Genomic DNA, 26,108 nt, shown 5'->3' with positions numbered 1-26,108 from the left:
CACACAACTACTTCTGCTCACCCACCTGATTGAGTTCATTCTCCGCGGCTATCCTCAGACTCGGATCAATGGTCCCTTTAAGAGCCTGGATTATCCTATTGGGATCCATGTGTGTTCAGTTACACGGTTCCTTCTGTGTTTTGACTATTACATACATGTAGCACTAGCTAACGTAGTCCTAAATTCAGCCAGGCGTTATGAATCTGCATACACTACGGCCCAGCCACAGACAAACATTTACGACACCGACACGACATCCGGCAGCCGGCCTTCAAAATACGAGCTCCCACAGCGGAAAACCCCAAAAAACGAAGCAGCAACACTGTGTTTATTATGGAGGAAAGATCGCGTTTGTTGTTAAAATATCACGAACTTGACGAAGAACAATTTCCGCCGTATTATCGGCAACCGACTGTCGGTGGACGTAAAGAAAGGTAAACAGACACTTTACGGTTTCCTTCCTCTTCTTCGTCGACACGGCGGAATTGTAGGAATTTTACTGCCACCACAAGTGCCGGAGAGTTCACTGCTGAAACCTACCAGTGTGTAACAGCCGATAAATATGGAGTTAGATTAGTCTCAAAATCAATAAATGCACACAGAAGGATTCACAGATGTATATGGGTGCTTCTATGAAAATGGGCACATTTTGGACACAATAATAACAGAGAAATGTTTACAAATTTACCCCCAGGATGTACCTAATGATGACCTCAGATAAATGCAAAAAATATAGTAGTATACATATAGTGGTAGTATGTATATAGTAGTATACTCTTGCTCAGAGCAAGAGTATATATATGTACTCTTGCTCTGAGCCATCCCAAAATTAGTGAATTTTTAGTAAAATATAGGGGCCAAAAATAGGACCAAAATCGGGACATGAAAACCTACCTAGGTGTCAGTACATTTATCTGGACCACATATTATCTTAAATAGCACTATAAATAAAGACTCTGTGTTAAATTTGCTGATCCTAGTGGTTTTTCTAATCCAGACATGCAGGTTTTTCATAAATCTCAGTCTCATTCCAGGTTTTGTATGTAACCCATCGTGTCCACTTGCGCTACATACAGAACCTGCCCATTTAAACATACATTACTGGTCAAAAGTTTTAGAACACCCCAATTTTTCCAGTTTTGTATTGAAATTCAAGCAGTTCAAGTCCAATGAACAGCTTGAAATGGTACAAATGTAAGCGGTGAACTGCCAGAGGTTAAAAAAAAAAAAAAAGGTAAGGTTAAACAAAACTGAAAAATAATGTACATTTCAGAATTATACAAAAGGCGAACAAGCAATGGGTTAACAACTTAAAGCAGTTCTGCAGCAATGGAGGTTGATCAAGCCTTGAAAGTTGGTGCTGCCAATTCCTACAGGTGTTCCAGCGTTTGTGAATTCCTTCCAACCCCCTCTGTCTGCAGAAAAGTAGTGTTGGAACACACTTTGGTACCATACTGTTGTGAGCATTATTTGAACAGTATTGAACTGCAGGAAGTAGTTTTTTACTATAAAAATGGAAAAGAGGAAAAGGCAATTAACGATAGAAGAGAGACAGACCATCATAACACTTAAAAATGTAGGTCTGTCCTATAGAGAAATTGCCAAGAAAGTCAAGGTGTCAGTAAGTCTAGTTTCCTTCACCATCCAAAGGCACTCAGAAACTGGGGGAAATGCTGACAGGAAGAGGTCTGGCAGACCTAAAGCGACAACAGAATCAGAAGACAAGTTTCTGAGAGTCAACAGGTTGCGTGATAGGCGACTCACAGGACAACAGCTTCAAGCACAGCTCAACAGTGGTCGTAGTAAGCAAGTCTCAGTTCCAGCTGTGAAAAGAAGACTTCCAGTTGCAGGTTTAATCAGTCCATAACACTTTCTTCCAGTCTTCAGTAGTTCACTGGGGGTGTTTCATGGCCCAGGCAAGCCTCTTTTTCTTATTCTGAAGTCTCAGCAATGGCTTTCTTGCTGCAACTCGACCCATCAAACCTGCAACTCATGACAATTAAGCGAGCTAACCAACAAATAAAAACAATAGTTTTACCAAGCCATTAACCCAAATGATTAAATGTTTTAACAAAGTGAATAACTAACACCATGTACTCTGTAAACTAACAAAAACAACAGGTACAATATTAATAAAATAGCTAGCATTTTTAGATTTAACTTAACCTGGAGCCCTTAGGACACAAATAAGAACTAAGAATTACGGTGGCAATGACTTGTTGGCACTGTGAATTGCCCTGTGTATGAATTGTGCTATACAAATAAATCTGCTTTGCCTTGCCTTTCCACATGTAACACCCACGGCTTCCAGCGTTAGGTGTCAAACCTCTCGTCTCTATACTCGCCAACAGCTGAAGTAGTATTATTTTCTTCTCCTGGAAATGTGAAATTACTGGAAACAACAGTCTTGAAACATGCAGGTGATTTCAGCAGGATTCTCAATAAGAACCAGCCCATCTGGTTGCAAGTTGAAATATCTGTGCTTTTAAACAAATGTCTCTTGATCAGACATTTTTGCTATGGTGAAAGGCTTCTGTGACAGCTTTACACTGTGCTTCAGTGGGTTCTTGGTTGCCACATGTTATGCCCATGGAATTGAAGCCGTGGTGGTGAGAACGCAGAATCAAGTAAAATAAACAGAGTGGAGAAACTCAAATGAACAAAAACATCCTTGTAACTGTGGAAGGTGACCTAACATTGAGGGTAAAGAATTATTACAACACATTTTGACTGGCACCTTCCCCCACAAACTCTAATTTGCTCACCTGGAGAGAAGATTTATCAGGGTTAATCAGATTAATTTGTAGGTTATAAATACATACTTAATCATGGCGTTAATATCCCTATCTAATCATGAGAACTACTAATTAAAACAATATAAATAAAAGTTCAGGAGTACAAAACCGGCAGATAGAAGTTACACAGAATGAACACCGATCACTAATATGTTTGCCATTTGTGAATGGCTTTAAAGTATTCTCTAAATACTTCTAATGGATTCCCTGGTCAAAAAAGGTGATGAGGTGCAGACAGTGATAATGAGTTCCCAGTTCTTTGAGGTGTGAGGAGTCAGGTAAGAGGACTGATAATGATGCATCCCCCCCAGACCATAATCACACTTCTAATTGATGTTTGTGATGCACTGATTATTACAGCAGAATCAAAACAAAACTCAGGATAATCAGCTGCACCAAATCACAAGTACGGTGGACTTAAATGTGTTTCAACAGTAAACATCAAACTACATGTTGTTAAGTTAAATTTGATAAAATCCATCAAAACACATTTAGAACAACTTGAAAGTAATATATTTTCTTTAAATTTTATTGTACCGTTAAACAGATGATGTGGATTTATATTTTGTGTTATGTGTATGTGTATTCCTCTATTTTGTTAGTTTTCAGTATCCATTTAGTAGTGTTGTTGTACTCAAGATTGGTTGTAGTCTTGAAATGGACCTCTATGCCGCGTTTCCACTACGTGGAACGGGCTTGACTTAACTCAGGTACCAGGTACTATTCCTGGAGACCATTTTCATTACAGCAGAGGTTCCCAACCTTTTTTGGTTCATGACTGCATTTTAACATCACAAATTTCTGGTGACCCCAGACATTAAAAGTGAAACATGTTTTTGCTAAAATTATATATACTTTTTTTTTTTTTTATCATGTAGTAGTTTACTATACTATGTTGCAGATAAATATTAATATCAGATGACATTTAGGCTATATAATGTATATTATTATGGACTTGAAAGATGAACAGTACCACAGTGCTTCAGTTTCAGCTTCAGAGTTTGTCATGTCTTTCATGTATTGGGATTGTTTGTCTCAACTCACCATATATTTTTTAATTAGTAATTTAAAATATTTTTTTTATCCATTACTAGAAATTTCAGGCAACCCCATTTGAATTCCAGGTGACCCCAAGGTTGAAAAACATTGCATTACAGGATACTACCGACTTTAGAGTACCTGGACGTCCGAGCGATGCGACACATAACTTCTGTGATGTCTGCTCAGACAGTTGCTGATAAACTTGTTCATTACCCCGTCTAGCTCACGCTGAATTTTTTCACCAAGGACAGAAATATCTGAACTGCCTTGACAAACCACGGTGTAGTTTTGCGGGATGTCAATTAACCTACTGGTATATTTACTGTAAACTTCCGAATCTGATTTTTTTTAAAAATGGCGGGTCGCACATTGATGACACAATGACGCAGAGACAACTCTCTGACTAATCAATGGTTTGTAGTGTTTACACATCATATTTTAGTATCTCTTCCCCAGTTTTGGAACCTCTGCGGAGCAGATACCAAAAAAACTAGTACCGGGTACCAGATTCCAGGTTCATATATGGAATGGAAAAGCAAAAAGGCTGTCAAGTCTCTTAGTGGAAACGCGGTGACATAAGGTCACTTTTTAGAGGTCTTTATCTTGTTTTGGTCTTTATAGCATTTCTACTCTTACTTTTGCCTCAGTCTTGGACAAAAAATACTTGTGATTTTATGTCCAAATCAGTCAAGACCACAGCTGACCACAGGGATATCACAAAATTTTCTGTGGACTTTCATGTTCAATTGTTGACATCATTAATGTGGTTTGGAAAAACATCTTTCAAGCACTTCATTGAAGTGTTCACACTAAGTTGACAGTATTTATGCACTTGTCTTAACATGGTATAGCTTGAGTTACTTGCAAGTTATTTGCCACTGAGTTCCAGTAATTTCAGTTTATTGAGTGAATGCTTTGAGAAGAGTTTGAGGAGACAGGGCACATAGTGACAAATTACTGTTCCTAAGTTACTTTTAGATCATAATGTTGTTAACAGGGATGGGGATCAAGAACCGGTTCCCAGTAGCTCAATTCCTTGGATTCGTTGGCCTGCCTGCTTAACAATTCTGCTGATTGATTCTTCCTTCATTGCATATGCTTGATGACATCACATGTATGCTGCATTGTCTTGGTTTAGAACATAGCCAACATGGTGTTGAGGCAGAAACGCTCCAAAGTATGACTATATTTCAGGTGAAAAGATGACACCAGGGCCACTTGTAAGACTTGCAAAGCTTCCATTTCTTCAAAGGGGGGAAACCCCTCCAATATGATCAAACATTTGTCCACACAGCATGCAATTCATTTGCAAGAATGTCACGTGTTTGACATATTACTTAGCGATGCATGTGAATCTAGTGGTAGAGCAAACACTAGGGTGTCATCCAGGCCTGGTTCTGGGGGGGAGTGGGACAACAAATGTCCCACCTTCTCAAATAAAAGTTTCCGACAATATGGAAAAGGAAAATGACGTGCACAACAGTGGCAGACATAGAGGAAATAGAAAAGCGTCTTAAGTTTCACTTTCACTTTGTACAGTCGTATGGTGTGACCCCCCCAACCTGGCGTCATCTGCTATTATTATTTGTGCATATTATATATGTTATATTTTTTGTTCCAAGATGGAAGTACAAAAGACAGTTAATGCAAACAAACCCATTTGTACTCTTTTATTCCCTCACCCAATGAGAATCGACAAGAGATTTGATAAGGAATCGGATCAATAAGCAAAATCGATAATGGAATCAGAATTGTTAAATTATTATCAGTTCCCATTCCTAGTTGCTAATGCATATAAAGTTAAATTGAATAACTTTTAATGAATGTTTGCTATTGTCAGCTTCTGCATATTAATTACAGAATGACATACAATTGGATTGGGTGAAGCCAAAAACTGAAAATCTTGTCTTGGTCTTAAGCATACATTCTCGGGTACTTCCGAAGAAGAAAATCACAGTAATGTTCACTATGAAACACAATAAGGTGATGATATACAGGAACATTCGTTTGCAGCTGAGAGCTCAACTGAAGTGAGAAATGACCACTACAGGAAAAAATTCAGTGCAGTTCAATCGTGCAAGAGATGAGTTTTTCAGTGACAATGAGGGAAATGATGTACTGTCTGTTGGTTTTCTCAAGATCTAATTTTAAAAGGAGGAACTGAGTTATTACCTTCGCCAAGGAGATTATGTTTTTGCCGGCGTTGGTCTGCCTGTCTGTCTGTCTGTGTGCAAGATAACTCAAAAAGTTTAGGATGGATTTGGATGAAAATTTCAGGAAATGTTGATACTGGCACAAGGAACAAATGATTAAATTTTGGTGGTGATCGGGGGGGGGGGCTGATCTGCCTTGGCGGAGGTCTGCTCTCTCCGAGTGCTTTTCTAGTTGTTATTTTGAACAAGGTTTATGTTTCACTTTTAATTTAGATGATTTCACCCTGAAGATATAAATAGAATGGATCTTTGAAATGTTTTGCTATTTTTGACCTTGGTTCTCTTCAATAACTGCAGTTTCCAAACTCTGCCTCATTTAAAAACTTCACTGTTTTTTTTCCTGAAACCTCTCAAAGAATCATTGAAACTATTATGAACTAAGTGACCGGTACAATAAATCTAGTTTTGCAATATTTGTACTTTAGTTTTTTGAGATCTTAAATTTCAGTGATATTAGTTGTAGACAAACAACATCCTCCTCTGGGACAGACTGCCCAGCTTGTCTCTCCAGGGGGTTCATTATTCAACCCCTGGTTTTTCTGGCCAGAGAATCAAGTGCTTATAAAGGATCACCAGACAGAATGTACAGTAGGTAAAAGACAACATATGAGCTACATTCTGTTGTAGCAGCATCTCTCTCCTCCTGACCATGAGGGTAAGTATGAAGAGAAGAAACAGTTGTATGTTAAAATCCTCTGCCTAATAGTGATATTAGTGGTTTTAGGTATTTAGTTCAAAGTAATAATGTTTATTGTCATTTTTCGAAGGGTCACTGGTATTCCAATGAGTTGGTTTTATATTTGAGCCATGTTTGAAATGATTGTATGTTGTGTTTTAGTGACATGTTAGACACAGAAGCTAAAGGATTTTCCTTTTCTTGGGGGTTTTTAAGCCTACATTTACCTTCTTCATGGAACCTCAGAACTTTTGGAACAGAAAACTTTATGTCCTCAGAATGCATACTTTTTTCCATGTTTACTTGGTGTCCAGGCCAGTTTCTTTGAAACACAGCTGACTCTTCTTTGTTTTAGGAACACCAGACTGTGTTGAGATGACTAAAAGTTCAACTTTTGGTGCAGAATTTTAGGAATGATGACGATAAGCCTGTATTCGCTTTGGTCGTGACTGGTATATCCTTCCCCAGGAGCCCTGTCAACCAGCTTTTTTGACACAGACACTAAATTACGGGCAATTTGGTGCTTGTTTCTGTTAAGAGATAAAATTGTACTTTTTATCATGATAATGCCAACACAATTCTCAAACAAGCTCTTATTCAAGTAAGTTGTGGTAATTTTTGGATCCAGCTGTGCATTTTTGGTGTGTTCAAACATTTTCATGTTATTTCTTAAACTGTGATGTTGTTTAGGCGTTCACTTGAGAGGGGGCCATGTTCTTGTTTCTGTGTTCAACATGTGGTTAAAACACAACCAGAACTACAGACTAAACATGGTTCAAATGTAACTGTAACTATTAAATGGGTACCTGTTCGCCTATTGGCTCTAATATTCCAAGGGAATTACTCTGATTTCTCCCAGCATGTGGTCTACTGCATTCTTGAATTAATGTGTCTTGTGTCCCTCAGATGGAACCAGTGCTCTGCTATGAGTCTGTCAATGGTTCATGTCCAAAAACCATCTATCCACTGGCCATACGGATCACCCTCTATGTGATCCTGGGGATTCTTGTAACCCTAACAGTGTTTGGAAACTTCCTGGTCATCGCTTCAATTGCATATTTTAAGCAGCTCCATACTCCTACTAATTATCTAATCTTCTCTTTAGCTGTGTCGGACCTTCTTTTAGGGCTGATTGTCATGCTCCCCAGTATGATTCGATGTGTAGAGTCATGCTGGTATTTTGGTGATGTCTTCTGTAAAATCTACATGAGTTCCGACGTCACGTTATGCACTGCTTCTATTCTAAATCTGTTGTGTATATCAGTTGACAGACACTATGCTGTTTGTCAGCCTTTAATATACAGCAGAAAAATTACTGTTAATGTTGTGCTGATCATGATTTTACTCAGTTGGAGTGTTTCAGTGATGATTGGCTTTGGGATGGTTTATCTGGAGCTAAATATTTGGGGAATTGAGGAGTTCTTTTATACCCACATTTCCTGTGTGGGAGGATGTGTTTTGTTTCAGAGTGGTCTGTCGAGTACAGTCTCATCAGTGCTTTCATTTTACATTCCAGGGATAGTAATGCTCAGTGTCTACCTGAGGATTTTTGTCGTAGCTCAGGGACAATCACGTCGAATACACATCACAGCAAAGATCTCCAGTACAGGTCAGAACAAAGCCACTAAGACACTTGCAGTCATAATGGGCTCATTTCTGTCTTTTTGGACGTTGTTTTTTGTGTGTAACATTGTGGATCCCTTCATCGGTTATGCAACACCACCTGAGTTGTTTGATACACTCGTGTGGATTGGCTATCTGAATTCTACTGTCAATCCCCTAATATATGCCTTCTTTTATAGTTGGTTCAGGAAGGCATTCAGATTATTCACCTCGGTGAACATATTTAAGTCTGACATCTCCGAGATGACACTTTTCACAGAATAAATAATTGCAAAGCAGATACAAGCAAGAAAGAAGCCTGGAGTCATGAAGGAAGTTCAACAAATTCATGCTAAGTGGAGTCAACAACAAGGGTCAACCCAGGTTTACATCCAGACCTCGCCAGAAGAATGACTGTTATGGTTGACTGGTAGTTAAATTCTGCTTTTTATCGTGACTTACAGGTGTTAACCATGTATTTAACCACTGTACTTGTCTGAATACACCACTAATTACCTGATAACTGCATCAGAAGGTAGATTTTCTGCAGCCTGAAAGAGTCTACAGATGTTGGTACAGTTTATATTTCTTCTCAGACCCTCTGAAAGAGTCTACAGATGTTGGTACAGTTTATATTTCTTCTCAGACCCTCTGAAAGAGTCTACAGATGTTGGTACAGTTTATATTTCTTCTCAGACCCTGTGAATTATGAATGTGCTGGAAATTAATTATCAGACTTTTGCCCAATGATTCCAAAAAAAAACTAGAGCTGCATCTTTAAATAGGATTAATCTTTGAAGGAAGTAGTTGTCACACAAGTAAAAGCCTTTGGACAAGAAGGAAACAGGTCAAATTTCACTCTTTTTCTAACCCTAATAAAGTTGTTTTTACATTTCAGTTCAACCAAACCTTAACTGTGACATTGACACACCCTAAAACATGGTGTTTCTGCAAATTTGTTCATATGCTGTATGTAGTTTTGGAATAGTCAGGTACTTGATCTAATTACAAAGACAGTTTCTCAGTGTTCTTACAAGTGTTTTTTTTTTACAAGTTTCTCATAAATTTGCACCAAATGTCCATTTGCAAAAAAGGACAGGTCTACAGCTACATATTTGTCACAAGAACAAACTGTAACCCTAAACATAAATGAAGATTTTACTCCAATAAGTGCATGCTACACAGGCTAAAAGTAAAACAACATTCAGGATCAGAATTGCATCATTACATTACAGGTAAATATGACTATAATTACAATTATTCCCCTTAAATAAATGCATTGTTCTGGTTTCTTATTATGCCATGTTACACAGATTTAGCAGCAGTTGAACAGCTTCGATGGAAATAAAGACAAAATATAAACCAAATCTTACAAGGTCAACATACCCAAGGCTTAACGCTTCAGTAAATCTGTTTTACTAGTATATGTTATGTTTCTGTGCAAAGGGTAAAATGTGTTAGACACTCTTGTTCCGTATTTGTCTTTTTCCATCACACTGAAGTCCATGGTTCTGTTACAGAATTCTTAATCACACTGCCTGGACAGAAGAGAAAAAAAGTCCCTCACACAACATTTCATTGAGCTGTCTTTAGCTCTGATTACAGGACACCTCCATTAAAACCAAGCAGTGTTTGTGTCACAATAAACATCATAACATTTATTTCAGTCCACATTTCCATTAATTTTTTTCACGAAGATTTTCTTCTGATGATGGAGAGTCAGACCAGTGTGTAAAGTCTCCATCACATCCCATAGATGGTCAGTGGCGTCTCATGCTTCCTGAACCACTCTTTCATGATCTGAGCCTGATGAATCCTGGTATTGTCTAATCTTTATGTTCTCTATTAAATTCATAGTTGTTAAGCCCATAAAGCCCCAGTGCTACTTTTATATTAGTTCCCAAATGAATTTTGTTTTTCAATATTTAACCTTTCATAAGTGGTTAATCACCATTTATTGTATTTTTATTTTCTCTATTTTGTGTTTTTGTCAGTGAAAATCAGGAATTTTCCTACATTTTATTTTCTGACTATATACATGTTCATAAAAGCTCAGAGTACAGGTGAGGGTTATTTTCTCAATAACAGAGAAAACTGAAGAAAAAACTATTTTTTCAGTAAATTTATTATTAATTGAACATAAAACCAGCGTCTCCATCCACGGTCATTGATCCAACTCCATGGGTTGTACTGGTGAATCAATGCTCAAGCAGCCCTTGGCATAAAGGAAACGGCGTAGAGTTGGACTGGTACAAATCTTTATTTCATCGAGCACCATGAAACTAAAACACAAACATTTGTACATAAGTTATTTTGCAAAGTTTACTTAGGTTACATTTTCTTTAAAAGCACAGACATTATTACAAACAAACAAGACATATTACTCATAATTAAAACTGTAATTTAATACACATATTTCAAACAAAAGAACAAACAAAACATGCCACTACAATTAATTACCACATACTTTGCTCCACCTACCAAGGGTGCAAACTCCTCACTCATCCAGTGAATAGCAATAGGTATGTGAACCAAACTGCGCTTTGACAAAAAAAAAAAAAAAAAAAAAAAAACCCAACCCATTCCATATGAATATCAAGCTTGATATTTGTTCAAAATAATATGTCAAACAAATCAAACATGTTCTTTCTGCTCACCTCACTTCTCTATTCAGGACAACCCTGCTCTGCTCTGTGTGGGAACTCAAATGCATGTGGCAAAACAGGTGTGTGGCAGTCTGCCTCATTATATCCCAAAAGGGGGTGTGGCAACAATAAAACAAATTGGGAAGAAAATCCAACAGAAACCAAAAATAAATAAAAACAAGAAAGAAGAAAAATCTAAAATAATAAACCTATCAACTGGCCACTAACAAATGCTATAGAAGATGATGGTGTTTCCACGGTAACTACGGAGCCTCTGAACGTCCAAATGGGTCGTATCTAATGACCATGAAAAGATGACAAACTGCATTTTACACTAATTATTTACATGTATTGATAGGATTAGTGGATCAACATGTATTAAACAGTTTAGATCAGTAGATGGTTTTGGTCACTAGTGGATGTTTGGGTCTTTATGGGTTAAGAAAAGAGAAGCTCCTCACTCATCAGTGATGGTGCTGTGGTGATACTGGTAATGCAGAGCAGACAGAAGGCAGAGTTGAGGAGGTCAACAATGAGAGGCAGAAGGTAAACAGGACAGAAAAGGAGCCTCTCATTTCTCTATTTTCTATCTCTTTGATTCTTCATTCCTCCTCCAACCAATCAGAAAAACGACTGAGCTGAGCTTATTATGCCATGTTACACAGATTTAGCAGCAGTTGAACAGCTTCGATGGAAATAAAGACAGAATATAAACCAAATCTTACAAGGTCAGCATTCCCAAGGCTTAATGCTTCAGTAAATCTGTTTTACTAGTATATGTTATGTTTCTGTGCAAAGGGAAAAAATGTGTTAGAACTCTTGTTTCGTATTTGTCTTTTTCCAATACACTGAAGTCCATGGTTCTGTTACAGAATTCTTAATCACACTGCCTGGACAGAAGAGAAAAAAAGTCCCTCACACAACATTTCATTGAGCTGTCTTTAGCTCTGATTACAGGACACCTCCATTAAAACCAAGCAGTGTTTGTGTCACAATAAACATCATAACATTTATTTCAGTCCACATTTCCATTAATTTTTTTCACCAAGATTTTCTTTTGATGATGGAGAGTCAGACCAGTGTGTAAAGTCTCCATCACATCCCATAGATGGTCAGTGGCGTCTCATGCTTCCTGAACCACTCTTTCATGATCTGAGCCTGATGAATCCTGGTATTGTCTAATCTTCATGCTCTCTATTAAATTCATAGTTGTTTGAGAAAAGAGAAGCTCCTCACTGATCAGTGATGGTACTGTGGTGATACTGGTAATGCAGAGCAGACAGAGGGCAGAGGTGAGGAGGTCCACAACGAGAAGGTAAACAGGGACCTGTAGTACAAAACTACGATAAGGGATTAATCCGGGATATGGTGGTTATCCTGGCTGAACTTATCAGTGATCCAGTTGCACAAAAGCAGGACAGAGGAATGTGGGATATGCTAGGACATAAATTACCATGGAGATTTATTCTGTGGAGTTAGCCTGCTCCAGACCAGGATAAATTCCAGAATTTATTTAATCTCATCCCTTATCTCAGTCAGCAGTCACCACAAATGGAAACCAATGGTTATTTCACTGCCCACTACACCAAGGAATCACATTAAACTAGACCTACTATCATTATTTAAACATTTATGATCCTTAATTTCAATAATTTTAGATAAATGATTTTAGATGATTTTGAAATCATTAGATCAGTTTCAGTTTAATTGTGTTTATTCAGGCATTTCAAGCATTATACATTATGCAAGATATGATGTTTGAAAAACTAAAGAGTCTGTAAAGGAACAGGCTAAGCCTAAGCTTATTCTGCCAGCCTCCCTATTCAGATCACCAAACAAAATGAAATAAAATAGATACCAATACCTTTAGCTTAATAACAATAGCGACAACAAAAACTAAGAAATTCAATAGTTTGAGTCATGGAAAAATGAACATTCACATTCTTCATGTATTGTCCTGACATTTCTTTTAAACATAGTTTTAAACATAAATATTGTTGCACAGTCTTTTAACCCAGGATTTAACTTGTTCAAAACATTTACTCCAACACACAGAGTAAATGTCTTCATATTTGTTCCAACAGAAGGTTTTTTGAACACATGACTTCCTCTGAAATTATAAACACACATTTTATACAAGCTCTGAATATGAACAGGCAACTGATTTTTTATTTTGAATATAAATTGTGCTGTTTTAAAGTGGACTAAGTTACCAAACTTTAAAGCTTTTAACTTGATAATAAACTGATGTGTGTTCCCTATAGGACACTTTATCAATCAGTGGTATTGGCCTTTTCTGAATAATGGTGATTGGATTTGTATTAGTTCTGTAAGTATTCACCCACACCTCCAAGCAGTATGTCATATAGGGCAGAACTAGAGAACTATACAGCAGATAGAAGGGAGATGGGTTCAAGAATTCTATGACTTTAGAAATAATTCCTAATGATTTTTCGGGGGGGGGGGGGGGGCACATTGTGGAGGACAGCACAGGCCACAGTGATGTCACATGACCTCAAAGGGCTGACCCTTAAGTGTGAAGACAGTGAAAGTGTACCTTTAGGAGGTCAAAGGTTATTTCCATCCTGGTCCTTGTCCTGGCATGGGCATGACTGTAGGCCTGCTGGGGTTCCTGGGGGACTGTGTATGATGTCAGGAGAAAAGGCTGTCAGCAATGGTGGAGTGGTTAATTGGGAGATTTGGGAGGATTCCAGCTCATGTCAGTCTGGACTTTGGTCCAGTGGTTGGATGGGAAAAAAATTTTGACACTTACTTCCTCTTCTGTACTTCTCTAATCTTGTTCTTGCTTTCATTCTCCATTCATCTGACAGCACAGCCCCTTCATTGTAGTAGATTCGATGGGATCAACTGTCTGAGGGAATTCTTCCCTCCCAAATGTTTAAGTTGGTTTCGCCCATGACTCATCTTTTCTGGAGCGATAGTGCGAGTCAATGGGTAGTGATGGAGGGCAGAAAGAGGTAAGGTGGAGCCCTCCCTCCCTTCCCCCCCTTTTTTTTTTTTCATTTTTTCTGGATCTGCCATTACCTAACAATCAAGCACATTTCTGTTGGGAAGAAAAATGCAATTTTAAATTATTTTAATTTCAACTTATTGCTCCTGTACAAACGTTTTCATCTTTATCTTTTTTTTTTTTTTTTTTAACCTTATAAATCTTTATCTGATTTGAATTTAAATTAAACATATTGTTAAAGTGAAGTGTTTTCTGTAAACTTACTAACATATACCTGAACTTATACCCAATAAAAAATCATTGTAAGAGCTAGCTGCTGTTTAATTTATTCAAATTCCTCCTCCATGGAAAAAGTGGACTGGTTTGGACATGAAACTCCCGGGTTGAGAAAGGGGCTCCCTCCACCCCTGGCTGGCAGGTATACCCCCTGTCCCCAGAAACACACCAGACAATTCACCAGTTGAAATTGTAAGTGAAATTGACAGCAGATGTGAGTGAAAATGTGTAAATATAACTCCATCAGACTGGATAACTCTGATAAATAGATGAGCTCACTGACTTCAGTGAATTTACCTTTGGGATGATGTAAATTTATCTTATCTTATCTTATCTTATCTTATCTTATCTTATCTTATCTTATCTTATCTTATCTTATCATGATTCATGACTTTCTGATATTGTCAGTTAATGAACACTGTTCATTGCTTGTGATGTGCATTGTTTGCATTAATAGTCCTCTTCTTGTCATTTCAGATTACTGTCTCATCAGTGTTGTGTCTCAGTGGTCTGGCTTGGTCCTTGACTACAGAATCTTTTGGACCTCTGGAATTTATCAGCACCTATCACAAGGTGAGCCACACCGTCTCCATTAATAACCACTGTTTCCATCAGATCTGTGTCCAGAATGTTAATGTATTTGTAAGGTTGTGATGCTGAGGTTTTGTGTTGACAGGTGAATTGTCTGGTGTGTTTCTGGGGGACAGGGGGTCTACCTACCATCCTTTTCTCCTGACACCATACACAGTCCCCCCGGAACCACAGCAGGCCTACAGTCATGCCCATGCCAGGACAAGGGCCAGGATCCAAATGACCTTTGACCTCCTGAAGGCACGCTTTCACTGTCTTCACCACTTAAGGGTCAGCCCTTTGAGGTCATGTGACATCACTGTGGCCTGTGCTGTCTTCGTCAAGGTGACCTGAGGAAGGTGAGCCCCCCCTAACCCCCCAGAGTGCATCAGACATGGACTGGAACAATCCTGCCATCTTCCCTGATGACCACAGTGGTCGGCTTGTCAGGGACCAATATGTGTTCAATTATTTTAGTTAACATGCATGTTTTAAATTTCAGTTAAATATGTCCTGCATTGGCAGAGAAATGTGTGGTTTTTTATTCAGTTTAAATTGATTTGAACTCTTATCATGTTTCTGTTGTATACTTTGTGTGTACTGTGTGTGTACTGTGTTGCAGGGAGGCTACTGCATTCATTCATTTGTTGTGTATAGATTTGTTCTGCATTTATTTCAGTGCGCAGACATTTGGGCTGTATTCTATACAGACCTTTGAATGTGTATATTCTTATGTTCTATAACGGGTCTCAAACTCCGGTCCTCGAGGGCCACTATCCTGCATGTTTTAGATGTATCCCTCTTCCAACACACCTGATTCAAATGATAAGCCTACCATCAAGCTCTGCAGAAGCCTGATAACGACCGTCAGGTGTGCTGGAAGAGGGAAACAACTAAAACATGCAGGATACCGGCCCTCAAGGATCTGAGTTTGAGACCCCTGTTCTATAATATAATTTGATTCCATTCTTTCTATCTTGTTGAGTCACTGTGTGACTTCAGTTTTAAAGGAGCTGATGGTTTACATGCTTTGATTTATCTTTATTCAATAAAGGAACATAATGTTGCTCTTTGATGTATATTTATATTTATATGGCATGTGCAGTCTATGGGAAACTGTCAATTATCTATAATACAGAGACTGAAAGGAAAAATGAAATCAAATTCCTTGGAGTAATTATACACAAGAAGTGAAGTTGGAAGGCAAATATAAACCACATTAAAGTTCAAATATCCAAATCATTAGGAATTATTTCTAAAGTCATAGAATTCTTGAACCCATCTCCCTTCTATCTGCTGTATAGTTCTCTAGTTCTGTCTCTCTCTATATGACATACTGCATGGCGGTGTGGGGAATACTTACAGAACTAATACAAATCCAATCACCATTATTCAGAAAAGGCCAATACCACTGATCAATAAAGTTTCCTATAGGGAACACATGGGCGTTTCTAGCCCATTTTTGGGGGTGCTGAAGCACCCCTAAATTGATTCCCAGCACCCCTAAAATATTTGAAGGTTGCTGAAATTTTTCTTTTTTCTTGTTTACTTTATGTCCATTCTTAACATGCTAGAAAAATGTCAAAGCCATATACAGTACATGGTTGTAACGTAATATTTTAACAACAAAAATTCAGGACGATTTTAAAAAACGGAAATCGTCAAATCGATTTCATCTCTCTCGTGCCTCCGGGCCGTACACCTGCGGGCTGCCGTAGGCTCCTCCTCCTATCAGTGACAGAAGGCTGTGTACTGACTGGACTTTAAATGTGTTCATGAACCCACAGTAGTGATACTAGTGTAAGCCGTGGTTTCCGGATCCCACAACTGAAATATAACTGCATGCGGATCACTCATCTTCCGTTGTCCCGGATTCGAACTGTACTGTCTTCTTCCGATCCGGGTCTGGGTTGTGGGGTCATCAGCCTCAGCAGAGGAGCCCACACAGCCCTGTGCCCACACCCCCACCAGCTCCACAGATAGAATCCCTCCAGCGTGTCCTGGGTTGGTCTGTTCCACGCACGGATCCCCCAGTTTAAATAGAACCCATGGGGATCACTCATATTGTGTGGTCCACGCACGCACGACTGATGCCTGACTTACATTGGCATCACTTCTGTGGGCTCAGATACCCCAAAAAGGAAAAAAAAAAAAATTACAATTAATTTATTTCTCTTGCTTGCTACACTTTTCATTCACAAATGTAAGTTCTGTAACACAAAACCAAATATTATTTATTTTTTGAAAGATGTTGAACTTTATTCAAAGCTGTTAGATTAATCTGGGAACAAAAAGGCAGTATTTGCTCTGATTTGGACATTGTATTGTAGTGCATTCCCCCTGGTAAACATATGTTATTTTCTTGTTGTATACATTGTATACTCTACTTCATTCAATAAAGATTTAATGAAAAAGAAAAAAAAAAAAAAAAAACTTCTGTGGGCCCATCACGTGATACCATCACAGATTTGAGGCTGTCTGTTGTCTTTTGTAGTTTTACCCAAAAATTGAAATCAAAAATTGAGTTTTTAGAGGAAAAAATCGTGATTTTATTTTTTGTAGACAGGAACATACGATTGTTTTTTTCCCCCTTAAAAACAAAACAAACAAACAAACAAACAAACAAACAAACAAACAAACAAACAAAAAACAGCCAGATTCAGGTAAGAGTGTGAGATCAACTTGTGTAACTTCATTTCCCACAGCAACCAAATATTCTATTACAATGATGTTGAATAAATGTACCAGTTTATATCTCTTATTAGATATAAAACACATTGTTTGGTTATTTGCCTTTTGGTTAAAGCACAAAGAGAGAGAGGAGAGCAGAGACATTGAACATATACACTGGTCTACAATTTTTTTATTATTATCATTATTATTATTATTATTATTATTATTTTTACAAATTATCTGCCTTAGAGATTAAATGTGCTAAATGTTAGATATTTTAATCAGATTAATTGGAAAACAAATGACCAAAGTGCTGGTTTGCTGATGTTTTGATGGTATATGATAGTGTTATTCCACATAGTATATCTTGGTTTATGTACATTTATACAACAAATTTATAAATGTTCCACTGATAGAACCTGTACAGTGAATGTATTGTCATGTGCAGACAGTGTTTGGTAGTAGATCTGGTAGCTCTGACACTAATTTTCCTCTGGAGTTAAACCCATTCCCTCGTAGATGAATACGATGAGGAGCTGCTGTATCAAAATGGAAGATTGTCTTCCACCAGAAATTAGGGTTAGGGTATATTTCTTTTATGATTCCAATCCATTCCTCTTTTACTGTGGCTCAGCATTTTAATAACTTTTATCAGATTTGATGGTTTAGTCACAGAGTTTCTCATACCCAAAAAATGTTACGCTTTTCTTTCACAAATGTGGGAATGATGGTCTGAAATTGCGTTAAAATGTGCTAAACAGTGAAATTTCTCTTGCCTGGCCAGCCAGCACTCTGGGTGCTCAGCACCCCTAAACCTCTGATCCTAGAAATGCCCCTGAGGGAACACACACATCAATTTATTGTCAAGTTAAAAGCTTTAAAGTTTGGCAACTTAGTCCACTTTAAAACAGCACAATTTATGTTCAAACTAAAAAATCAGTTGCCTGTTCATATTCAGAGCTTGTATGAAATGCGTGTTTATAATTTCAGAGGAAGTCATGTGTTCAAAAAACCTTCTGTTGGAACAAATATGAAGACGTTTAGTCTGTGTGTCATTGGAGTAAATGTTTGGAACAAGTTAAATTCTGAGTTAGAAAACTGTACAACGGTATTTATGTTTAAAACTATGTTTAAAAGAAATGTCAGGACAATACATGAAGAATGTGAATGTTCATTTTTCCGCGACTCAAACTATTGAATTTCTTAGTTTTTTGTTGTCGCTATTGTTACTAAGCTAAAGACATTGGTATCTATTTTATTTCATTTTGTTTGGTGATCTGAATAGGGGGGTCGGCAGAATAAGCTTAGGCTTAGCCTGTTCCTTTACAGACTCTTTAGTTTTTCAAACATCGTATCTTGCATAATGTATAATGCTTGAAATGTCTGAATAAACACAATTAAACTGAAACTGATCTAATGATTTCAAAATCATCTAAAATCATCATTTATCTAAAATCATTGAAATAATGATGACAAATGTTTAAATAAATACAGTGGGTCTAGTTAATGTGGTTCCATGTTGTAGTGGGCAGTGGAATAACTATTGGTTTCCATTTGTGGTGACTGCTGACTGAGATAAGGGATGAGATTAAATAAATCCTGGAATTTAGTCTGGTCTGGAGCAGACTAACTCCACAGAATAAATCTCCATGGTAACTTATGTCATAATATATCCTGCTTTCCATTATCCCACTTTTGTGTGACCGGATCATGAATAAGTAGAGCCAGGATAACCAACATATCCCGGCTTGACCCTTTATCCTAGTTTTGTGCAATAGGCCCCTGGAAACATGAAATTACTGTAAACAAACAGTATTGAAACATGCAGGTGATTTCAGATGGATACTCAATAAGAACCAGCCCATCTGGTTGCAACTTGAAATATCCATGCTTTGCAACTTCTAAAGTTCAATGACGGGAACACTTTCAGCTTTCCCTGACTGGGAATCAAACCTCAGCCACGATGGTGAGAGCGCCAGATCCTAACCACTAGACCATCAGGGAGGCGGCTGAGTGTAAAAATGACAATACAGAAGTCAAAGAGACATGTACTGGTTACAATTTTGAGTCATAAAAACATAACCATCACATAACTCATCCACAAGTAACAGCACATATTATTTGAACCACATTTCTTCAGTGCTATGAAATTTGTCGTAAGGATACCAAGTCTTGATGACACGTACGGATGTTGACCAACCATTGGCCAAAACAATGGTTCTATAGTGATGCAACTAGCTGTTTCCTCAGAAGTTGTCAGTCTGTAGTTGGCAAGAAATTTGAGTTGTGTTGAATGGCTTTTATGACGACATCACATCGTGCTTCAATGACTTGCTGGCACTGTGAATTGCCCTGTGTATGAATTGTGCTATACAAAAAAAATCTGCTTTGCCTTGCCTTTCCACATGTAACATCCACGGCTTCCAGCGTTAGGTGTCCAACCTCTCATGTCTCTATACTCGCCAACAGCTGAAGTAGTATTATTTTCTTCTCCTGGAAATGTGAAATTACTGGAAACAAACAGTCTTGAAACATGCAGGTGATTTCAGCAGGATTCTCAATACGAACCAGCCCATCTGGTTGCAAGTTGAAATATCCGTGCTTTTAAACAAATGTCTCTTGATCAGACATTTTTGCTATGGTGAAAGGCTTCTGTGACAGCTTTACACTGTGCTTCAGTGGGTTCTTGGTTGCCACATGTAATGCCCATGAAATCGAAGCCGTGGTGGTGAGAACGCAGAATCAAGTAAAATAAATAAATAGAGTGGAGAAACTCAAATAAACAAAAACATCCTTGTAACTGTGGAAGGTGACCTAACATTGAGGGTAAAGAATTATTACAACACATTTTGACTGGCACCTTCCCCCACAAACTCTAATTTGCTCACCTGGAGAGAAGATTTAAGGGTTAATCAGATTAATTTGTAGGTTATAGATACTTAATCATGGCATTAATTTCCCTATCTAATCATGAAAACTACTGATTAAAGCAATATAAATAAAAGTTCAGGAGTACAAAACCGGCAGATAGAAGTTACACAGAATGAACACCGATCACTAATATGTTTGCCATTTGTGAATGGCTTTAAAGTATTCTCTAAATACTTCTAATGGATTCCCTGGTCAAAAAAGGTGATGAGGTGCAGACAGTGATAATGAGTTCCCAGTTCTTTGAGGTGTGAGGAGTCAGGTAAGAGGACTGATAATGATGCATCCTCCCCAGACCATAATCACACTTCTAATTGATGTTTGTGATGCACTGATTATTACAGCAGAATCAAAACAAAACTCAGGATAATCAGCTGCACCAAATCACAAGTACGGTGGACTTAAATGTGTTTCAACAGTAAACATCAAACTACATGTTGTTAAGTTAAATTTGATAAAATCCATCAAAACACATTTAGAACAACTTGAAAGTAATATATTTTCTTTAAATTTTATTGTACCGTTAAACAGATGATGTGGATTTATATTTTGTGTCACATATGTGTATTCCCCTATTTTGTTAGTTTTCAATTTTGTTGCGTAGTGTTGTTGTACTCAAGATTGGTTGTAGTCTTGAAATGGACCTCTATGCCACGTTTCCACTACGTGGAACGAGCTTGACTTGACTCAGGTACCAGGTACTATTCCTGGAGACCATTTTCATTACAGCAGAGGTTCCCAACCTTTTTTGGCTTGTGACCGCATTTTAACATCACAAATTTCTGGCGACCCCAGACATTAAAAATTGAGACTTTTTTTTTTTTTGCTAAAATTCATTTGTTTTTGATCATGTAGTAGTTTACTATACTATGTTGCAAATAAATGTTAATATCAGATGACATTTAGGCTATATAATGTATATTATTATGGACTTGAAAGATGAACAGTACCACAGTGCTTCAGTTTCAGCTTCAGAGTTTGTCATGTCTTTTATGTAATGTGATTATCTGTCTCAACTCACCATATTTTTTTATTAGTAATTTAAAAAAAATTATCAACTACTAGAAATTTCAGGCGACTCCAAGGCTGAGAAACACTGCATTACAGGATACTACTTTAGAGTACCTAGACGTCATAGCGATGCAGCACATAACTTCTGTGATGTCTGCTCAGAGAGTTGGACAGAAATGTCTTAACCTCCTCAACTGACCACGGTGTGGTTCTGCGGGATTTCGATTAACCTACTGGTATATTTACTGAAAACTTCCGAATATGTTTTTTTTTTTAAATGGCGGGTCTCACATTGATGATGCAGAGACAACTCTCTGACTAATCAGTGGTCTGCAGATTTTACATGTCATATTTTAGTATCACTTCCCCAGTTTTGGAACCTCTGCGGAGCAGATACCAAAAAACTAGTAACGGGTACCAGATTCCAGGTGCGTTTACAGAATGGAATGCAAAAAGACTGTCAAGTTGAGTCGAGTCGAGCTGGTACCACGTAGTGGAAACACAGTGACATAAGGTCACTTTTTAGAGGTTTTTATCTTTTTTTGGTCTTTACAGCATTTCTACTCTTACTTTTGCCTCAGTCTTGGACAAAAAATACTTGTGATTTTATGTCCAAATCAGTCAAGACCACAGCTGACCACAGGGATATCACAAAATTTTCTGTGGATTTTAATGTTCAGTTGTTGACATCATTAATGTGGTTTGGAAAAACATCTTTCAAGCACTTCATTGAAGTGTTCACACTAAGTTGACAGTATTCATACATTTGTCTTGGTATGGTATAGCTTGAGTTACTTGCAAGTTATTTGCCACTGAGTTCCAACAATTTCCATTTCTTGTGTGAATGCTTTAAGAAGAGTTTGAGGAGACAAGGCACATAGTGACAAATTACTGTTCCTAAATTACTTTTAGATCATAATGTTGCTAATAGGAATGGGGATTAAGAACTGGCTCCCGGTCGCTCAATTCCTTGGAATCGTTTGCCTGCCTGCTTAACAATTCTGCTAATCCATTCTTCCTTCATTGCATATGCTTGATGACATCACATGTATGCTGCATTGTCTTGGTTTAGAACATAGCCAACATGGTGTTGAGGCAGAAACGCTCCAAAGTATGACTATATTTCAGGTGAAAAGATGACACCAGGGCCACTTGTAAGACTTGCAAAGCTTCCATTTCTTCAAAGGGGGGAAACCCCTCCAATATGATCAAACATTTGTCCACACAGCATGCAATTCATTTGCAAGAATGTCACGTGTTTGACACGTTACTTAGTGAATCTAGTGGTAGAGCAAACACCAGAGCATCATCCAGGCCTGGTTCTGTGGGGGGTGGGGAGTGGGGGGTGCAACAAATGTCCTGCCTTCTCAAATAAAAGTTTCTGAAAACAGGGAAAAGGAAAATGACGTGCACAACAGTGGCAGACATAGGGGAAATAGAAAAGCGTCTCAAGTTTCACTTTCACTTTGTACAGTCGTATGGTGTGATCTCCGCCCCAACCCGGCATCATCTGCTATTATTATTCATGTATACTATGTATGTGATATTTTCTGTTCCAAGATGGAAATATAAACAGTTAATGCAAACAAACCCATTTGTACTCTTTTATTCCCTCACCCAAAGAGAATTGATAAGAGGTTCGATAAGGAATCGGATCAATAAGCAAAATCCATAATGGAATCGGAATCATTAACTTTTTATCAATTCCCATCCCTAGTTGCTAATGCATATAAAGTTAAATTGAATAACTTTTAATGAATGTTTGCTATTGTCAGCTTCTGCATATTAATTACAGAATGACATACAATTGGATTGGGTGAAGCCAAAAACTGAAAATCTTGTCTTGATCTTAAGCATAAATTCTTGGGTACTTCCGAAGAAGAAAATCACAGTAATGTTCACTATGAAACACAATAAGGTGATGATATACAGGAACATTCGTTTGCAGCTGAGAGCTCAACTGAAGTGAGAAATGACCACTACAGGAAAAAATTCAGTGCAGTTCAATCGTGCAAGAGATGAGTTTTTCAGTGACAATGAGGGAAATGATGTACTGTCTGTTGGTTTTCTCAAGATCTAATTTTAAAAGGAAGGACTGAGTTATTGTTATTGTGAACAAGGTTTATGATTCATATTTTATTATGTGATTTCACTTTGAACATATAAAGAGCATGTATCTTTGAAATGTTTTGCTATTTTTGACCTTGGTTCTCTTCAATAACTGCAGTTTCCAAACTCTGCCTCATTTAAAAACGTCACTGTTTTTTTTCCTGAAACCTCTCAAAGAATCATTGAAACTATTATGAACTAAGTGACCGGTACAATAAATCTAGTTTTGCAATATTTGTACTTTAGTTTTTTGAGTTTTTAAATTTCAGTGATATTAGTTGTAGACAAACAACCTCCTCCTCTGGGACAGACTGCCCAGCTTGTCTCTCCAGGGGGTTCATTATTCAACCCCTGGTTTTTCTGGCCAGAGAATCAAGTGCTTATAAAGGATCACCAGACAGAATGTACAGTAGGTAAAAGACAACATATGAGCTACATTCTGTTGTAGCAGCATCTCTCTCCTCCTGACCATGAGGGTAAGTATGAAGAGAAGAAACAGTTATATGTTAAAATCCTCTGCCTAATAGTGATGTTAGTGGTTTTAGGTATTTAGTTCAAAGTAATAATGTTTATTGTCATTTTTCGTAGGGTCACTGGTATTCCAAAGAGTTGGTTTTATATTTGAGCCATGTTTGAAATGATTGTATGTTGTGTTTTAGTGACATGTTAGACACAGAAGCTAAAGGATTTTCCTTTTCTTGGGGGTTTTTAAGCCTACATTTACCTTCTTCATGGAACCTCAGAACTTTTGCTCAGGGTTAGCGTTGGAATAGAAAACTTTATGTCCTCACTGACCCATTTTTTGCCTCAAAATGCATACTTTTTTTCCATGTTTACTTGGTGTCCAGGCCAGTTTCTTTGAAACACAGCTGGTTCTTCTTTGTTTTAGGAACACCAGACTGTGTTGAGTTGAGTAAAAGTTCAACTTTTGGTGCAGAATTTTAGGAATGATGATTATAAGCCCGTATTCGCTTTGGTCGTGACTGGTATATCCTTCCCCAGGAGCCCTGTCAACCAGCTTTTTTGGCACAGACACTAAATTACGGGCAATTTGGTGCTTGTTTCTGTTAAGAGGTAAAATTGTACTTTTTATCATGATAATGCCAACACAATTCTCAAACAAGCTCTTATTCAAGTAAGTTGTGGTAATTTTTGGATCCAGCTGTGCATTTTTGGTGTGTTCAAGCATTTTCATGTTATTTCTTAAACTGTGATGTTGTTTAGGCGTTCACTTGAGAGGGGGCCATGTTCTTGTTTCTGTGTTCAACATGTGGTTAAAACACAACCAGAACTACAGACTAAACATGGTTCAAATGTAACTGTAACTATTAAATGGGTACCTGTTCACCTATTGGCTCTAATATTCAAGGGAATTACTCTGATTTCTCCCAGCATGTGGTCTACTGCATTCTTGAATTAATGTGTCTTGTGTCCCTCAGATGGAACCAGTGCTCTGCTATGAGTCTGTCAATGGTTCATGTCCAAAAACCATCTATCCACTGGCCATACGGATCACCCTCTATGTGATCCTGGGGATTCTTGTAACCCTAACAGTGTTTGGAAACTTCCTGGTCATCACTTCAATTGCATATTTTAAGCAGCTCCATACTCCTACTAATTATCTAATCTTCTCTTTAGCTGTGTCGGACCTTCTTTTAGGGCTGATTGTCATGCTCCCCAGTATGTTTCGATGTGTAGAGACGTGTTGGTATTTTGGTGATGTCTTCTGTAAAATCTACATGAGTTCCGACGTCACGTTATGCACTGCTTCTATTCTAAATCTGTTGTGTATATCAGTTGACAGACACTATGCTGTTTGTCAGCCTTTAATATACAGCAGAAAAATTACTGTTAATGTTGTGCTGATCATGATTTTACTCAGTTGGAGTGTTTCAGTTGTCACTGGCTTTGGGATGGTTTATCTGGAGCTAAATATTTGGGGAATTGAGGAGTTCTTTTATACCCACATTTCCTGTGTGGGAGGATGTGTTTTGTTTCAGAGTGGTCTGTCGAGTACAGTCTCATCAGTGCTTTCATTTTACATTCCAGGGATAGTAATGCTCAGTGTCTACCTGAGGATTTTTGTCGTAGCTCAGGGACAATCACGTCGAATACACATCACAGCAAAGATCTCCAGTACAGGTCAGAACAAAGCCACTAAGACACTTGCAGTCATAATGGGCTCATTTCTGTCTTTTTGGACGTTGTTTTTTGTGTGTAACATTGTGGATCCCTTCATCGGTTACTCAACACCACCTGTGTTGTTTGATACACTCGGGTGGATTGGTTTTATGAATTCTACTTTCAATCCCCTAATATATGCCTTCTTTTATAGTTGGTTCAGGAAGGCATTCAGATTATTCACCTCGGTGAACATATTTAAGTCTGACATCTCAGAGACGACACTTTTCACAGAATAAATAATTGCAAAGCAGATACAAGCGAGAAAGAAGCCTGGAGTCATGAAGGAAGTTCAACAAATTCATGCTAAGTGGAGTCAACAACAAGGGTCAACCCAGGTTTACATCCAGACCTCGCCAGAAGAATGACTGTTATGGTTGACTGGTAGTTAAATTCTGCTTTTTATCATGACTTACA

The 26,108-nt window shown here is 37.9% G+C and overlaps 3 protein-coding genes across 4 annotated transcripts in view; 2 read left to right on the top strand and 1 right to left on the bottom strand.

Moving 5' to 3' along the window:
* The window catches only part of ipo8 (importin 8), a 38,005-nt gene extending 37,604 nt beyond the window's left edge, over positions 1–401 (bottom strand). For both annotated transcript variants that reach the window (XM_030150116.1, XM_030150117.1), the window contains exon 1: positions 26–401. In XM_030150116.1, coding sequence (XP_030005976.1) covers positions 26–109 — 84 coding nt within the window. In that variant the 5' untranslated portion in view covers positions 110–401. The remainder of the gene's footprint in view (positions 1–25) is intronic.
* A 6,297-nt stretch (positions 402–6,698) lies between these two features.
* LOC115429113 (trace amine-associated receptor 1-like) lies at positions 6,699–12,235 on the top strand. The gene is made up of 4 exons (XM_030148367.1): positions 6,699–6,704; positions 7,632–7,920; positions 7,990–8,334; positions 12,182–12,235. The coding sequence occupies exons 1-4, from the start codon at positions 6,699–6,701 to the stop codon at positions 12,187–12,189; spliced, it is 648 nt and encodes a 215-aa protein (XP_030004227.1). The 3' UTR covers positions 12,190–12,235.
* An 11,745-nt stretch (positions 12,236–23,980) lies between these two features.
* Positions 23,981–25,930, top strand: LOC115429112 (trace amine-associated receptor 1-like). The gene is made up of 3 exons (XM_030148365.1): positions 23,981–23,986; positions 24,950–25,238; positions 25,308–25,930. Exons 1-3 carry the CDS (start codon positions 23,981–23,983, stop codon positions 25,928–25,930), a joined length of 918 nt encoding a protein of 305 aa, XP_030004225.1.
* The last annotated feature ends 178 nt before the right edge of the window (positions 25,931–26,108 follow it).

The sequence above is a fragment of the Sphaeramia orbicularis genome, chromosome 12 (genome assembly GCF_902148855.1).
Source record: "Sphaeramia orbicularis chromosome 12, fSphaOr1.1, whole genome shotgun sequence".
Taxonomy (NCBI): domain Eukaryota; kingdom Metazoa; phylum Chordata; class Actinopteri; order Kurtiformes; family Apogonidae; genus Sphaeramia; species Sphaeramia orbicularis.
This window is presented reverse-complemented; position numbering and strand designations above follow the sequence as displayed.